The sequence below is a fragment of the Juglans regia genome, chromosome 11 (genome assembly GCF_001411555.2).
Source record: "Juglans regia cultivar Chandler chromosome 11, Walnut 2.0, whole genome shotgun sequence".
In the NCBI taxonomy this organism is placed as follows: domain Eukaryota; kingdom Viridiplantae; phylum Streptophyta; class Magnoliopsida; order Fagales; family Juglandaceae; genus Juglans; species Juglans regia.
The window spans coordinates 8,874,167-8,892,298 of NC_049911.1; the positions used below are offsets into that span (position 1 = coordinate 8,874,167).

Genomic DNA, 18,132 nt, shown 5'->3' on the forward strand with positions numbered 1-18,132 from the left:
CTGAGGAAATAGGAGCGATATGAATCTGAGGAAATAAGAGCGAAAAAAAGATATTGAGGAAATAGGTGCGAAAGCTAAAGAAATATGAGCGATATGAAGCTGAGGAAATAGGAGCGGAAAAAAAGATATTGAGGATATAGGAGCAAAAATATATTGAGGAAATATGAGAGAAAAGCTGAGGAAATAGGAGCGATATGAAGCTGAGGAAATAGGAATGGAAAAAAAGATATTGAGGATATAGGAGCAAAAAGATATTGAGGAAATATGAGCAAAAAGCTGAGGAAATAGGAGCAATATGAAGCTGAGGAAATAGGAGTGGAAAAAAAGATATTGAGGATATAGGAGCGAAAATATATTGAGGAAATAGGAGCGAAAAGCTAAGGAAATAAGACCGAAAAAAGAAGCTGAGGAAATAGGAACACAATAAATTTTCTTTATAATTTCTAGCTCCAAAATGGTGCTAAAAATTAGCGGGCTTATGTTGGGGAAAAATACATAGGCCTATAAATTGGGCCTAGCCCATCAAGATATCATTAGGGACAAAAGAGATGACAATAGGGATATAGGGGCTGTGAATGTTAGAGGGAGATAGGAAAGGATCAAGGAGAGCAAGTCAGACACACTAATGGGATAAAGTCATATCATGGCATGGAGCATCAGAGCAAGCCATAAAGAAAGTAGGCTAAGGAAGGAAGCTGACACACGCAACAAATGCGTACTTATATAAAGTATACAGCCAGATGAAAATAAATAGACTAATGAGCAACTTCTACTCTAAAAAAGGGACCGAGCTCTCCCTTAATCAGATCTTCTTCTTCAAGCAACCCCTCAAGGAAGATATCGTCCTCAACAAGAAGAGCTCCAACCTTTTCTACATAGTGATATATGAGGATTTATGAGTGATTGTAAACATATATATATATTATATTGGAGACTTCCCTCCCCAAATCCCGTGGACGTAGACATATTGCCAAACTACGTAAATCTTGTGTCATCTTTTTTTACTTTCACAGTATTTATATTCCATTCATCGCCATAGATATACGAGCCGCTACCGTACAACCGTACTGAAACACTGCTGGGGCTTCAAATAATTTACATCGTATACGAGGGTGTGAAGTTGTCCAGGCCCGTGAAACACGACATCAACACGTGCCTTGCACCTTACACTACAACTAGTATATAACTTAGTACCTAATTTCATATGTAAGTCATTTCAAAATGTATAAATATTTACTTATATATATGTTATACTTATATCATATTGTATATGTAAGTATATAACTTAATATGGAAGAACAAATAATAACATGTTAATAACTTAATATTAACATTCATATATAAGAGTAAGTTTATATCAACGAAGCATAATAATATGATTATGGTTTCATATTATAATTATTAATTTTATAATATGCATAATATATTACATATAAAAAAATTAATATATGTGCATATGTGATTTGATTCAAATTGCTCCAATTCAGTCCCCAAAATATAAAAATTTGGACTCAACTGATTTTCTTAAATTTTGATCCAGAGAACCAAAATTGACTAAACCGGTCATTGGATTGAACCAATTGGTTTGTCGGTTTCTAGTGTTATTCTTTTACTCCTGCAGTAGAAAGATAAAAGAAAAATCTACACAACCTCTTACTATTTATATAATCTCTACATACTACATATTTTTTAATTTTTATTATTTTTTTCTTTTATCAAATATTTAATATATGAATAATTAATAGAAAAATTAAATTAGTTTAAAAAGAATAAACTAAAAAAAAATTAAAAAATTTTAAATTTTTAAAAAATATGATATGTGGAGGTTGAGAGATTGTGTAGTATTACTCAAAGATTAAAAAAAATCAAATATAAAAAAAATAGTAAATAAGTAATAGTAAGATAGTAACGCTATCAATATTCCAAAGATAAATATGAAAGAACAACAAAAGTACAAATTCAATAAAATGTAGTGTGGTGTTGGTAAAGGGAACCGGCCTAAGAGTATAATTTCTCAAAGAGAAATCTACATAACCTTCTACTATTTACATAATCTCCACACATCACATATTTTTTAATTTTAATTTTTTTTTCTTTTATCAAATATTTAATATATGAATAATGAATAGAAAAATTAAATTAGTTTAACAAGAATAAACTCAAAAAAAAATATTAAAAAATTTTAAAATTTAAAAAAATATAGTGTGTGGAGATCTTGGAGAAAAATTAAATTAGTTTAACAAGAATAAACTCAAAAAAAATATTAAAAAATTTTAAATTTTAAAAAAATATGGTGTGTGGAGGTTGTGTAGCATTACTCAAAGATAAAAAAAATCAAATATAAAAAAAAATATTAAATAGATAGTAATAAGATAGTAAAGCTATTAATATTCCAAAGATAAATATGAAAGAACAACAAAAGTACAAATTTAATAAAATGTAAAAAAATAATTCCGTTGCCGGGACTTGAACCCGGGTCTCTCGGGTGAGAGCCGAGTATCCTAACCAACTAGACTACAACGGATCTGACAACTAGATCTTCATTAATTTTAATTTTTACAAAATCATCGCATACTGGCCAAAACCATTCAGACGAAGCAGGGTTTAGAGCTTCGCTAAGCCCTCTCGCTGGGACATTGTTCGACTCTCCTATCCATTACTTCACACTTTCTACCCCACCCCTGAAGAAAGCCAAAGGCTTTCAATCATTTTCTGTTCGTTCCCGCAGGTAAGATTTTGCATATCCATACATTTCCGGCCCTAAGTTTCCCTGCATTTGTATTTTAGGATTCTGACTGACGGATTTCAAGTACTCGTTGTGGATTACAAACGTAGTTCGATTATGTGCTTTATCCCATGCGCTAATTAATACCACATCACTACAGAAAGCCAAAGATGACCTTGGAAATGTAAAACTGGATGGTTCAAAACGCTTTGTATGGTTTTCAATTTCGTGCGTTTAGACCTCAAAGTTTTGATTTTCATCAATTTGTGTGCTTTTTTGTTTTTTTAGATAGTTTACGGGTTTTGGGGTTTAATTATTTGGAGAATTATGCTTAGTTCACTACTTGATACTCGTAATCTACTAATAAAAATGAAAAATTTGATGTGGCCGAGTTTGTTTATTTGTCGCAGCTGTTGGGTCTGTGTACTTTGTAGCAAAGTTATATTGTAAGAAACTTCGCAATAGCAAAACTTAAGTAAAAAAGGATGACCCTATTCGGATTGACCGCTAGTCCCTCGAGATATTGTCTCCAAATACCTGTACGCGGCCCGGGGTCTCTGAATAGGCGAACTTCAGCTTTTCCTAGTGCCAGGAAACCTAAACAACATATTGGGTTTCTCCGTCTAGAAAGGTACTGCTTAGTTTTTCAATCAAGTATTAAACTCTGAGTGAGGGTTATACGTCATTATAACATTGTATGCCTTTCCCCACCTGTTTTAATTGAACAGAACTTACCCGATTGATTCTATGCAAAGATGCTGTACACAACAATCTCACTTGATCAAGTGTGCAATGGATGCTTCCTATGGTGAGGGGGCAAATGGACCACCGGGTAATGTTTTACTTTCTTAACTAATTTTGATATTTGTATGATTTTTCCCTTTGGGATTCGTGCTTGGTCAAGAAAATTTAATAGCGCCTAGGCGTGGTTCCAAAACCTAAAAAAATAGGCATGATGATTGGGAAAAGAATGAGCATAATGGAACATTGAATTTTGGCCTTCTGTGATCTTTACTGAGTTGAGGCTCATTGGTTTGTTGGTTGCATGGAATACAACAACTCCTTACATTCCAAAGTAATGATTTTATGACACATTCAGGAACACTGGAATTATTACACAACTGTCCAGTTGTAAAATCTAACACTGTTTGGTAGGAGAGATGAAAAGTAGGAAGGAGGGAGATATAGGGGAAAAGGGGAAGAATACATTCCCCATCATGCTATTTGTTGTTTTATTGTTATTCTGTGATTTCAATGGTTCAACATGAAAATAACATTTGCAATTTACATGTTTTTGTTGAGATATTTTCATGGTTCAACATGAAAATAATGAACCACTTTTGGATGGTTCGGTTTTGGTAGCCCAGATGGATTTTCACTCCCCCTCACCTTTCATTTCCCCTCCTACAAAACAAGGGTTTTAGACTTAACTCTCTCTCTCTCTCTCTCTGCCCTTCCCTCCTAACCCTCTCCATATCTGCTTTCCCTTATAGCCAACAGAAAGTAAGTATCCTAATATTGAGTGGCTTCGAGGACTCTTGCCTAAACTGTCATTTTATGATTGGAGAAATTGTGGCTTGAGCCTGTCATGAGAAGTTTTGCATTCATTTGTGCCATGGATGGCTCCTTAGTGTACCTTCCTTTCAGATTATCATCAATTCTTGGGGCATGCTGCACATAATTTGTGACAACATGATTTGCTCTCTTGCTTCTGAGGCCTTAACTTAGGCAGTTTAGAGTAGGGTGGGGTTTCTGTATATTTAAATCTTACCAATGAATCATGAGGAAGACACGAATGAGTTCTCTCTCTCTCTCTCTCTCTCTCTCCTGCCTATCTGTGCCGAAACATATGTAAGAGAGCTAGGCCTTTCCCTTAGTTCCTCAAGCATAAAGTTGATGGAACGTTTACATTGTGAGCATATTAGTTTAGACTGGTAGTTGCTTTTCCAGAAAGCTATCACAAGTTATCATTTGCTCTTGCACGATACTTAGTTTTGTATAAGCTCTCTGAAATATAAATATAAGCTCTTTTATATTTATCATACTGCCAAACCTATTCCATTCATGTAGTTTTATAAATATTGTTCCAAATTAGCAGAGTTAAATCTTAAACTCTCTCCTATCTGCAAGTTCAGCTATCTTTCCTAGAATTAATGTAAGGGACCCATACAAACGACTTGGAATAAGCAGGGAGGCCTCTGAAGATGAAATTCAAGCTGCCAGAAACTTCCTTGTTCGTCAATATGCTGGGCACAAACCAAGTGTTGATGCTATTGAATCTGCCCATGACAAAATTATTATGCAGAAGTTCTATGAAAGGAAAAACCCCAAAATAGACATCAAGAAAAAGGTTCGGGAATTCAGGCAGTCCCGTATTATTCAGGTTATCACAGATAGGTTCCGAACTCCATCAACAAAGTTCATTATAAAGACTTCTATTGTCTTTGTAGTGCTTGGAGTTCTCACTGTTCTCTTTCCCACTGAAGAAGGCCCCACCCTTCAGGTCGCAATATCTCTGATGGCTACCATATATTTTATTCATGATCGATTAAAGAGCAAGATCCGAGCTTTGCTCTACGGGTATGTGGAACAGCGTCCGTTTGATTAAACATGGCATGTTCCTGCTGTTTACACTTAGGTCATTGTTATACTTCACCCACAAACTACCACCTATTTTTCACTTTGCATCCTAAACTGCTTATATTTTTCAATTTGCACAATCGGTTAAGATTTGATCATTAAAATGAATGAAAAAACTGATCATGTGGCATAATCTTAATAGTCAGATCTGAATGGAGGGGGCCAAATGAACCTATTTTTAGTTTAGGGTACAATTGAATGTTTTTGTAGTTTAGGTTTCAAAGTAAAAAATGGATCATAATGAGCTACTATTGTTCGTGATTATCTCCAATGTGACCAGCCTGTCCCAGATTATGCAAATGGTTACAGAATGTCAACATATCTCTTCCCTCTTCTGAATTTAAATGCATTCTTGAAATTTCATGCTACTTAAATGCAGAATCCTAAATAGGTCCAAATCTCTTGCTATGGGTGCAGGGCTGGAGCGTTTGCTTTTTCATGGCTGCTGGGAACTTTCTTGATGGTGGCTGTGATTCCACCGATCCCTGTACTTAAAGGACTGAGGAGTTTTGAAGTGTTGAGTTCATTGATAACCTATGTTCTACTCTGGATTTCGTCTACTTATCTTAAGTAGAGCCAATTACATCTTGTTAGAGGTCCCCTATTCTTTTTGGAGTGGACGCCAGGTTTCTTGGTTGCTGGTTCATTCATTTCCCCATTTTGCTTCATAAAACTGTGACACCGATACTCCTGGCTATCATGTGTTAATATTTTGTGAAATGAGTCTTTCAGTTTTCGAAGAGAAGATTTCTGGAAGTGAGCGTTTTGTTGTTCGGAGAAAGGGTGTAAACTAGATAAAGATACAGATCGGCTTTTGCATTTCCTGGTTTCTTGCATTCTTTTTCTTTAATGAGGTATCCTTCTTAGCCAAGTATTGCCTAATTATTTACATTTTCTATGTATTGAGCTTATTCCTAACTTGTGAAGACCCCTCCTGGTGAGCAAAATCATCTTTCAATTCTTGTGCGGGGCTAGATCGGTTCCACATATGTAAACTTTTATAATTTCTCTTGGTCGTTTTAAGCTGTGCTGTGTCCTAACAATTTAGCGGCAGAGGGTATTCCAATTTTCAGCTTTTCAGTCAATGAACACCGCCCGAGGATGTTTACAGACCAATACAAGACCCTGTTCACAAAAGCTCCTACCTTGTCCTTTTGCCTTGTGCTTTGATCTTCTTGGTTCACTAATTCTGGAATTATATAAGAGTAACAGATATCAAAACTACCAGATATTTTGGACAATGTTCCCATTGATATGATTAGCAAGCACAATTGTTGGATGCAAATTTATCGACTATGCTTTTATTTCTTCTGTCCAGAATTAACGACCCATGATTGCTTTCTCGTGAATTCTAGCCTTACAGTTTATGTTTTCTGATGCTGCTGTGCATCGGCACGGCACGACCCGGCGCTATTGTCAAATATAAAAGAACACTACTTCCCTCTTTTTTCACCAAGTTGGATTGACCGACCCATAATTCCTATCTAGGAAAAGAGAGAATATAAATGGTTTAAAGTTTTTGAGATTTTATCAAAATACTGTGATATTCCTTTGTTTTCATCTTGAGTTTCAGCTGGAGATCATATTGTTCTGGGGAAAAAAATAAACATTGATGTTATGTCACAAGGGAAACCAGGTGTTCACAGAAATAATAGGTGATTAGAACAATTTAGCATATATATTTTTTTAAAATTCATGCCTTGACAGTCGTAAAGATGTCTCTATCTTGCACTTCAGGAAATCCACATATTAAAAAAAAGTGAATACCAATCAATTTTGAAAATATCATACTTAGTTTTCTCTTTTGCTTACTAGTATTCATCAATATTCCTGGTTATATAAGCTTGAAAAAGCATAGCCATTAAATTCCAGACGTTTGTATAATGAACACAGTCCACCTTGTGCCAACTGCCAAATAAGCACGTTTCGACAAGCGATGATAAGTGAATCATGGATGCATTGTAGCCTCGGGATATCTTGTAGTGAGCCTCTACAACTCTAAATGCAGAGAATTAGTTCAAAGTGGTACGTTATAGAGAGGAAGAGAGCACTATACTCTAAAGTGTTCAGTTCAACCACTTTTCATTGACAAGAGCCTCTGCATCTCTCTTCAAGTCAGCCCCAGTGCTAGGCAAGTCCGAGCGGGTAAAGGGTCGAACTCTTCACCAACCTTTGGTTCCCAAGGTCCGGTGCTGCCTGGCTGTACCCCCATTACCGTGCGTACAGGCTCATATGTCGAAGCAGACTGCACTGTGTTACATAACTTACATCCTCACAAGATGGCTTTTATCAGATCACCAACATATTCTAAAAGCATCACAAATATTACTGTCTTAAGTTTTTTTTGTCTTCGTTTTTCTGAAAGCTGTTGTATCTGAGTATGCAAAGAGAAAATTCTGATATGGGGTTGTTTATGGGTGTAAAAAAATGTTGCATATCCTGGCCCCCGAATAAATGCTACATGTGGAAAGCGGTCGGCTTCAATTGGCTAAAGAACACCGAGGCCAACCACCAGGCATACCAGCCGTGCTTGTCAGTGTCCGGGGCTTGGCCAGTACATCTCGGGTGCCATCCTCTTCGAGGAAACACTTATCAATTGAGTCATTGACCACCAAAGGCAGGAAGACTGTTGATGTGCTTGTTGAACCAAACATCATCCCGGGTATTAAGGTCGACAAGGTACGTATAATATATGGTTTTCGTGATGATATAAAAGTAGAGTTTAGTAATACAAAGCTGATGACAGGATGGTGATTATTACATGGTCTGGTTCCCTTGGCTGGTTCAAACAATGAATCATGGTGCCTAGGTCTGATGGCCTTGCTTCTTGCTCGACGGCCTTGCTGCCTATTACCAACATGGAGCTTGTTTTGCAAAAGAATAGTTAGATACTCTTCTTCATCCTAGATTTTGTTATCCTCAATTACGCTTGCTATGTGATATTTAAGTGGCTGCAACTTAATTGATTGATAGAAACAATTACTTGAAATGTGCCATATCAATGTGTGACCAGAGATGACAACGTAGGATGAAGAGTAGCATTCCTCTTTTCTTCTGTTTTTCCCCTGTTGTGGCCATAAAGGCGAACGTTCACATCCCCAACGGCCCATCTGCACTGGCTGTGAAGGAGGCAGCCTGGGGTCTAGCTCGATATGCTAATATTTCTCAGGTACATGATGGTATAAAGCTTGTTAAAATCCAACCGTCAAGATTACACGCCACTCTATTTCTACTTGTCTTCATCAACCACAATGATTAAAATTGCACAACAAATATAACAATACACTGTAAACAGTTAAAGATGGCTAAAAGATGCAATCAACTTTGAAGACACTTGTTAGTGAAGGTTGAAAATTTATATATATCTTCTAAATCTCTCTATCTCTAGGACTTGAAGCATTGGGTAAATTGAGGATTTGAGGTAGCTTCGGGGTAGTAAAACAAGGATAAAAGAATCCATTCTCATCCTTGTGGTCATGAATTCCATTCTTTCATCTCCTTCATTTAAAAGAAAAACGGACAAAAACAAGGATAAAAGCTTCAAGGACTGATCCGTGGACATCGTGTATGTCTACGTAGACACCGCACATACATGTACCTTGAGTCATGTTATAGATCACACACAGTTAACCTCCGAATAATTCTAAATGTTCTAAAATTTCTTCGCAAACACGGAAGAAAAATAATGTTAGATACAATTATAGAATCCACAAGCACTACACAATCCTTGTGAAAATAAGTAATCTACTATTAAAAACTCAAACCCCATACCCCTATAATAATGGTAGGGTAAAGAGTGACTTACTATTAAAAAATTAATTTTTTTTTATCACATATTGACTAACTTTTTTCAAAGAGATTATGAGCTGATTGCGTATTCCACAACTACAAATATCATTTACCTTTTCTAAATACCCAGATTTCTTCTATCTTCAATGCTTCATGTCAGTTGGAAGGTTTTAACATTTTGGTCAAATATTGTAACGTCTGCCTCATTCCTTGATAATTTATTATTAAGAACATGGATTTAAGATTCATCCAATTCACATGTATCCGACCATAGATGCTGTTTCCACGATCACCTCGTATATACCTTTATCTAGTAGGCAACACTAAATATACAGAATTCTGTTAAATCAACTGCGCCCCTAAATCCTTTGTTTAATAGGATGGAAGGGTTATACTTTACACGAGAGGGAACCTCAAGTTGGCGATATCCATGACAGGTTTTTATAAACAATGTTCCTCAAACATCACAGAGAATTCCTAGCCAAGTTTTGGCACTGTGACAGCCACAAGTCTATGTTTTCTGTAATCTGTTGCCTTACTTTGTGAACTGCATCAGGCGAGCTGCAGTTCTGGGCGTTGCCTGAGAAGAAAAATTTACAGCTTCAGAAGTTACTAATCGCAGGAAAGTTGGCAAGGGCATGGATGTTCATGCACACTATGGTAGAATGTCATGCAAAATGGTAAAACTTAAGATGCAATTAGTTAGTTAATTTTTTTTAACTCCATTACGCCAGAGCCTTTGAAATATGAAGGCGCTTCCAATAGCCCCAAGAATTAAATAAAATGATGTGTTAGCTTGAGCAGGAATAAAAAGTTGCCACAGATATTTTACTCATCAATGCTAAAATAATATGATTGGGAAAGGATGAAGTTGTGCTTTCTGCCAGGTTGTCTAACACAAGAAGTATTTCACACAAGATATTAGGGTACGTTTGGGTAGTGAGAAGTGTTGAGAATGTTTGTGAATAGTTATGAGTAGAGATTGGAGTGAGTTTGTGGGTCCCATTGAGAGTATTTTGAATTATTTGGATGTGTGAAGTATGTTGAGTTGTTGACTTTTGAGTAGGTAGTTGAAAAATGTGTGGGTCCCATAAATATTATAGTGATTTTATTTTTAGTAATAAATATTATAATGATTTTATTTTACTTTTATATATAATAATGATAAATATTAGAATGATTTTATTTTTAATTTATATATAATAGTGATAAATATTATAATGATTTTATTTATATATATATAATAGTGATAAATATTATAGTAATGTTATTTTTTATTTATATATTATAGTTATTTTATTTTTAATTTATATATAATAGTGATTTTATTATAGTATTTTATTTTTTATTTATATATAGTGATTTTATTTTTTATTTATATATTATAGTGATAAGTATTATAAAATGTTTGTGAATAGTTATGAGATAGATTAAAGTAGATTTGTGGGTCCCATTGAAAGTATTTTAAGTTGTTTGGCATGTGAAGTATTTTCAAAAGTATGAAAATACTTAAAAAGTGTTGAAGATACTCTAGTACCCAAACATACCCCAGTTACAGGGCCAACTTTCTAGCACAATATTTCACGCAAGAGATTAACCTCGTATAAACATTATTCTGCAGAGCAGACTCACTGAAAAGGGTTACAGGTGTACACCAATATGATTGTATTGGAAGATATTCATCTTTCATCATGAAGGTGATTCCGAATATATCTCTCTATCTACATGTGTGTGTGCGTGTGTGTGTGTGTAGAACATGCAATATTTTAGTCCATTGGGAAGCACATGAATTTGCCAAATGAATTGAATTGGAAACTCAAATGGGTATTGCAAACAAGACAGCTTATAAAAGTTATGCATACCTTCAAGGCTTAAAGGAGCTTGAGGACATCCTCGCATATCGGTCCCATGGCCACAGTTATGACAAGAAATGACGTAGGAAGGCACTTGAAGGTTCAAGAGAAAGAAAATTTTTGTAAACGAGTAAACCAATAAACAAAATAAAAGAAAAGACATAAACTGGCTTCACATAATTGTTTCGTGTAGCAATGGGCAACAAAAAGACACCTGAAATTTATAAAACCTTACACATGGTTCATAATGACTTATAGCAAGAAGGCCATATAAATAACATCCACTGCAAGTTTAGTCGGAACATGAAGATCAATCTATGGTAATGCCAATGGCAGACCACATTGATTACCATTTAGATCTTTATGCTCATCCTTTTTTTAAATAAGTAAATCTTTATACCCGTACTTTAACAAGAATTGGCTCAATTTGGTCTGGTGGCAGGGAATTTTAACATCTAAGGACTCTAACTCACTGTAATTCAAAGACAGGGAAATTATATAGTTCAGATCAAGTAACTAGAAACTCACTATCTGTTGATGAAATCTGTTTGGACGCATGACGCCAAGGATCCTGTGAGCCATTTGCAAAAACTATTTTTGAGCCTGCATTTTGAATTTTCTTGAGAAGACATGACTAATAACCAAATATTTTATAACAAATTTCACCACCGCAAGTCAGCAAATATATGCACATAATATAGCATCCAGGAAATGCATACTTTCAGCCATAATACACAAAAATCAATTCTCTCCTCTGAAATAAACTAATTTCTCTAAAGCACATTCATATAAATATTAAACCTCCCTCATTTATGATTTAACTTACTACAAAAATTTATCACTTAGTGCATATAGCCTTCAAGTTTCATGTGATATAAGCTTCTAAGCGTCTTGTGCTGAAAGAAAAATTCCCCAAACCGGTGGAATGATACTGTAAAGCCAACCTTAAAGCAGCTATTAATCACTATGAGATGATGCGTAGAATACTATATATTACTTCTAATATTTCAATGCACACACAGAAGTGGGTATGACAGCATGTGTGTGTGTGTGTGAGAGAGAGAGAGAGAGAGAGAGAGAGAGAGGTGTTCATAAAGTTCTTATACATATCTGAAAATAACCAAAGCAAAATAAGTTGTTTGTTAAACTAGAAAACAGAGAACACTACCTAATATGGGAAAGTCTTAAAAGTTAAATGGATAAATGTGTCTCATTACACTTTTATGATAAGAGACAAACATTACCACTTATAAATTCCCATGCATGGTATACTCTAGTGCATTTATTCCTCTCGAGTTAAAATAAATATATGGAAATGTCTTATCAAAAAAATTTCCATGTATCCAAGATTTGGGCAAAGGTAGCAATTCCTTTATAATTTCTTTGGCTTACCTTTTGTGACAAATGATTCCACAAACAAAGGAATTGAACAGTATAATATAACATTAAAACATGATACAGCTTTCGATTAAATGTTGTTTTTGAAAGGAATCAATAAAAAGAAGAAACATTTCAATCCAATTATAATTAAAAAAGAAGATTTTTTTAATCCAACCCGATTATAATTCAATCCAAATGTAGTAGTATGAGAATGAAAAAAAGTACTCTGATTTCATCACAGTAAAGAATCAAAGAATTTATCTCAGGATAATTTAACAGAGTTTTCATGTATGCAAATAGGACTTCATGGATGAAAACGGTAGACTTCTAATTTGATCCATGCAGTAAGAAAACTAAAAAGCTTAACAATCTCGTCCTTCTAACTGTTTAATATGAATGAGAAAAAAATAATGAAAAATGAACAGGCTATATTATTTGACATGCCAATTACAAAAAACCTTCTCTCCCATTTCAGGCCTCGGAACGTACCATTTTCACATAAAGAGAGGCACTTCCACATCATCAAGATATATGGAGAAAGAAAGATATAGAAAACAGAGTAAGTTCATTGTTTGTACCGGCTATTTTTGTGCCTCCATAGTAAATATTTGTTGCAGTAACATCAGGATAGATTCCCTCTCCAAAGACATTTTTGCAAAGGTCCAGATGGTAACTGCAGCAATGAGCAACCAATTTGTATTCTCAGATGTGCATAATAGAGCACACAACATCAACCAGAAGTTTTGAAATTTTAACAAGCAAGCAATTGACACAATTGCAGCGGTAAAATATGTTTGCTCTTTCTATGATCTGCTGCTAATAAAGGGCATGTAAAAAGCGAATAAAAGAAAATGGGCACAATAAACATAACATAGTGACAAGAACATGCCTTGTGTCAACCTTTTGGGAGCGAATGCTATCATTTAAAGGTGCAACCTGAAAATATGCAACTTCAGTACAAACTTGGAACCACCACAACCGGTCACCACTGTCTTGAGTAAGAGCAGTGTTTTTCAAGTGTTTCTGATTATATGTCTGAACGCTAACACCAAAACCTCCAAGAAAATACTCTTTCACATATTTGGCATATGCATCCTGCATGAATAATATTTTCCAATTAGAAGTATAAGAAAACTAATAAAATTAGATATAAGCATCTGGATGAAAACTAAGCCAAACGATATCACCAACCAGTGCCAACAGAGAAAAGAACAGAAATGATTTAAAAAAAAAAAAAAAAGAACAGAACAGAACAGAAACAATAACAATGATCAAATGTAACATGCGGCAAAGCAAAAAACATATTGCTCATTTATTTATTGAATTAACCTGACTGATGACCAGAAAGAGGAGCATACCACCAAATTGTCTCCAGCCTTCTTTGCTTGAACAAGAGGGGAGCATAGTTCATCGGGGTTTCCATATTGGAACTGTGAAATATAAAACATATAAAAATCATTAATTTGTGAAAATTGAAAATATAAAATTTCTGGAAAAGAAACCACACCTACCGCCATAACAGAAGCGTCTGCCAGAAAATAGAAGAAATCGCCATCATTCTCAAGCTGCATAAACAGCATAAAGGTCAACATGCAAGAAGAAGAGTACAGAAGAAAATTCTTCCCAGTCCGCATTCAACAATTTAATAGTTTTTTGAGGTACATCATGGTTAAGTATTATAGGGAAAGAGTTTAACCTCAGCTGCGCCAAACAATGTCTTGACTGTTTTTCCTTCTGTTGCAAGTCTCTGTTCAACAAGTTGATTGGTTTCTTGTAATGCAGCTTTACATTCCGCACCAGCTGAATCACCAACCTGCATTTAGAACATAATACTACCTAAAGGTTTTACCTAACATGAAATAAGAACAATTTTGCAAGACAGGCAGCATTCTTAAACAAAAGCCCTTTTCTTATGTTTGGGGGGGGGTGTTTACTAACAAAAACATTAGCTCAAGAAAGAAAAAAACAATTACCAATCAAAGTTGTTGATTGGAACATAATTTAAAACGAAAAAGGAACCAATGTTATCTTTACCTGCTGGTCAAATTCAGTGAAGTTATAAACAGCAAGAACAACTGCAGAACTTGCAAGGCTTCCACATGTTAAATGAGGAAACTTAAGACGGAACCACGCACTAAGAGCTCCCGAGTAAGAGACACCAAAAACGAACCAGGGATTATCAACATTTGATCTATTGAGCTTCAAATTTAGTGACTCCTGCACAAAAAGTGGATATCAAAGGCCACGGATGATTTACACTAAAGAATGTAGATGACAAAAGCGAGGACTAACAGCTTGGCAAGACCCGATGAGATTAAACATCCAAGGTCCATTAGACAATAGGCTTTACAAAATTTGACCCAAGCATTTAATTATCCTTCAAAGAAGTTTCCTTGCATAATCCTTTATGTTTCCAATGACTAGAACATGATTACATGATCGATTGTCGGGAAGATAAACATCTACATGTCTGCAACTCAGACTTGGACACCACCTAAGCCAAAAGCTTAACTTTGAGCCCAGAGATGTTATATCAACCGCTTAGTCTCTGTTATTATCCTGAGGATTGAAGGTTTAATTAAATTAGTATCCAACAGTCACAAGGCATTTGGATTAATAGTTGGGTCTTTAACAATTGGTATTAGAGCAGGAGCCAAATCATGAGTTCAAGTCTCGAAGGGGGCAACCTATAAGCTGGACTAAAATGCTTTGGTACTGTGTATGGACATAGTGTTAAGCCATTGAATATTAATAGATGAGTGAAGCCGCCAACAAGGGAAAGGGCTACCACCGGGTCAATGTCGACAAAGTGGGCCGTTGTGGACGTCGGATTAGGAAGTGTAGTGGAATGTTATGATCTTTAGGATTAAAAGTTTAACTAAATTAGTATCCAAACAGTTTTAGAGCTTTTGGATCAATGGTTGGGGTCTTTAACAGTCTCTTTACATCTATTATACATGACTGGCAACCAATTAATTTCTAGGTAAACGACTGTCGACTGATATACTTGTTGAATAAAAAGAAAACTTGCCTGATAATATTGGCGAAAAACAGCCAAATCGTAGAGCGCCTGCTTAGATGACAGATACCGCAAGTTTTCCGTCTTCAGTGAATTGAAGGGGGAACTTTTGCCATAGTAGCGATGCTCAAGAGAAACCACAGCTGCCCCAAACTTCTTTGCTAAAACCTATTAGACGTTGCAAAGTTTAAACTTTTGCTTCTAAGTAGCATATATACCTAAATCCTAAACCATAAAATTCGATTTAACAATAAGGTATCTCTCTCACACACACGCACATACACGCAGCCACAAATTTAGGTTACAAGTTAAAAACTTACACTCATGTAGTCGTTGGCTATACCATTGCATGAAGACTCGCCACAAATTTTTAAAAAAATAGGTCCATCTGGAAGCCGGAAGTGGTCAAGGAATTCATAGTACCGTTGCTGAAACCGGCGGTGATCCTGCAAATACGGAGTATTAATCAAATTTCAAGCACAATCTGCGCATTAATCGAATAATATATATCGACAAGTCCGATAGAGAGAGGTACAAAGGGAGAGAAGTGGTCGAGTGTCTGAGAGAACCAGAGCTCCTTATCGGTCAAGTAATTACTGCTTTGAGACAAGCTGTTCAGCATAATTCGAGACGAAACAAAGGCATGGTTCTGGTAAGAAAAGGTCGATAGCATCAGCAAAAACAAGACCCAGACCACCGTATTCGTCGAGCAAAGCCTCATCGTCGGTCGGTCGAAGTTCCTCCTCTCTCTGTTCTTTCAAATAAATAAATAAAAACTATAATTGCTACGCAGTTATCTATAAATACAATTGGTGGAAGAAGGATAGACTTCTTCGGATGGGAGGAAATTTCTAAAAATACTTGTAGTTATCTATTATAAATATAACAAAAAAATCTACGCAACTTTCATATATCATATATATATATATATATATATATATTTTTATCAAATATTTAATATATAAATAATAAATAAAAAAATTGAATTAATTAAAAAAAATAAACTCAAAAAAAATTTAATAAAAAATATTAAAAACTTAAAAAAAAATATAAAATGTAAAAATTAAAAAATTGCGTAGCATTACTCTTCAGCTAAATTCTACACATTTCATATTAGAAAAAAGCTCATCTTTCCGCTAGTTGGCTGCCGTTAGTTTTTTATTTTATTTAATGATTAAATTAATATTTTTTAATAATATTTTAATTTTTTTTAAAATAGTTAAAAATATTAAAAAAATACATACATACATATATATATATATATATAAAATAAAATAAAACTAACTAGCGGTAGCACCCATCCGGTAGCAGTAAAGCCACCCTTCATATTAAAAAGTCCTCTATATATAAGTCGTAGAAGATACTGAAATAAAAATACAAAACAGATATTTATGGCAGGAAAAGCACAAACTGCTTCTGTTCATTTTATTTATTTATATATACTAGTTACATAAATTCATAAGTGATAGGTACGAGTGCTAAGATAAGTGATAAATACAAATTTTTTTATGGAACATTGAGTAACGTATGAGGATAGAATTTAACCATGGTTGCCTAATCTTGTAATCTAGAAGGATGATGTTCTTGGAGTTTGATCTTCATCTCGAGTTTGGTATTCACCATCATGTTGTTGATATTGCTCTAAATGGTTTTCCTTATCATCAATCGCTGGTATGATAATATTTGATTTATAAGAAAAGTTTAAAACTGATTTTTATTTTTTTTTACAAATTAAATATTGTCGACAATGATCTTTCTACTCAGTTTATAAATATAATTTTTATATTTCAAATGCAAACGATGCATTTCTTGAATTAAAAAAAAAAAAAAAAAAAAACCATTTTTGCACAACAAGAGAAATGCTGCTTTTTATCTGTCATCATTAATCATATCAATTGGTGTTTTTAAGTGACATTTCATTTTAAGTGTTTTTAAGTGACATTTCGCTTGGTTGATAAGGGAAGTTTCCCCGTGGCCCAACATGAGGAAAAAATAGACGAAATTTCCAAGTTTCCCATCGTTTTCTTTCCACCGAATAAATTGGAGTTCTCAAAGTTACGTGATCTAATCAAACATCTATTTTCTTTTTAAAAAAATGTTAAATATATTTAAAAAAAAATTACAAAATACTTATTTTTTTCAACTATTGATATCTTGAAAATTATAAATTTGAAAGAATAATACTATATATATTTATAATTTTTGATAAGTATAATAAGTATGATAAGTGTAATATGGATAATACGTATATCAATAAAATTTTTTTTTTTTAAATACAAATATCATTTCTCAGTTTGAAATTTAAAATTTAAAATTAAAAAAAAATTAATAAAATGAGTCTTGTATGTTATTTTATAAATAAGATTATAAATACACGTAATACTACTCAATCTCATTCGACAACATGCAACTTAGAAGACACGTAGGAGTTCATCCGTTAATGACTTGCCAAAAAACAGAAGAGAAGAAGAATTCACATGTTGATATGGAATGTGACAGTCCGTTTAATTTTGAATAATAATTTCAAAACATGTATATTTATAGAAAATATTATATATGTAAATTAATGCGGAAGAAACAATTTTTATAAGTCTCTAAAGTCATACAAAAAAAGAAAACTGCTAGAGACACAAAATAATAGCACACAAAGAGTCCACAAACTGACATTCTCGCATCAATTTTTTTATAGAGTGATGCTAGAGCCACCGTTGGAAGCCACTGCTGGC

At 34.3% G+C, this 18,132-nt stretch overlaps 2 protein-coding genes and 1 non-coding gene across 3 annotated transcripts; 1 reads left to right on the forward strand and 2 right to left on the reverse strand.

Moving 5' to 3' along the window:
* Positions 1-2,451: 2,451 nt before the first annotated feature.
* On the reverse strand, positions 2,452-2,524 carry TRNAE-CUC. Its single transcript has one exon. It is a non-coding gene; the product is annotated as a tRNA-Glu (tRNA).
* A 67-nt stretch (positions 2,525-2,591) lies between these two features.
* Positions 2,592-6,236, forward strand: LOC108992025 (protein CHAPERONE-LIKE PROTEIN OF POR1, chloroplastic). The gene is made up of 5 exons (XM_018966459.2): positions 2,592-2,728; positions 3,136-3,356; positions 3,454-3,557; positions 4,861-5,305; positions 5,783-6,236. Exons 2-5 carry the CDS (start codon positions 3,211-3,213, stop codon positions 5,937-5,939), a joined length of 852 nt encoding a protein of 283 aa, XP_018822004.1. The 5' UTR covers positions 2,592-2,728; positions 3,136-3,210; the 3' UTR covers positions 5,940-6,236.
* Positions 6,237-9,330: 3,094 nt separating this feature from the next.
* Positions 9,331-16,254, reverse strand: LOC108992024 (probable serine protease EDA2). Its single transcript, XM_018966458.2, has 12 exons — positions 15,942-16,254; positions 15,727-15,852; positions 15,419-15,574; positions 14,422-14,604; positions 14,084-14,200; positions 13,899-13,952; positions 13,746-13,817; positions 13,277-13,482; positions 12,966-13,060; positions 11,536-11,610; positions 11,017-11,100; positions 9,331-9,734 (listed from the first exon to the last, which is right to left on the reverse strand). The coding sequence occupies exons 1-12, from the start codon at positions 16,125-16,127 to the stop codon at positions 9,619-9,621; spliced, it is 1,470 nt and encodes a 489-aa protein (XP_018822003.1). The 5' UTR covers positions 16,128-16,254; the 3' UTR covers positions 9,331-9,618.
* Between the last annotated feature and the right edge of the window lie 1,878 nt (positions 16,255-18,132).

Excerpts from the sequence above, each read along its gene's own strand:
- LOC108992025 (XM_018966459.2), top strand. The coding sequence starts at position 3,211 with ATGACCCTATTCGGATTGACCGCTAGTCCCTCGAGATATTGTCTCCAA. Across the intron at positions 3,357-3,453 it reads GGGTTTCTCCGTCTAGAAAG|AACTTACCCGATTGATTCTA; the intron begins GTACTGCTTAGT and ends TTAATTGAACAG. Across the intron at positions 3,558-4,860 it reads GGGGGCAAATGGACCACCGG|CTATCTTTCCTAGAATTAAT; the intron begins GTAATGTTTTAC and ends CTGCAAGTTCAG.
- LOC108992024 (XM_018966458.2), bottom strand. The coding sequence starts at position 16,127 with ATGAGGCTTTGCTCGACGAATACGGTGGTCTGGGTCTTGTTTTTGCTG. Across the intron at positions 14,605-15,418 it reads TTTTTCGCCAATATTATCAG|GAGTCACTAAATTTGAAGCT; the intron begins GCAAGTTTTCTT and ends CTTTTTGTGCAG. Across the intron at positions 9,735-11,016 it reads AGCTCCTTTAAGCCTTGAAG|GCAACGCCCAGAACTGCAGC; the intron begins GTATGCATAACT and ends TTTTCTTCTCAG.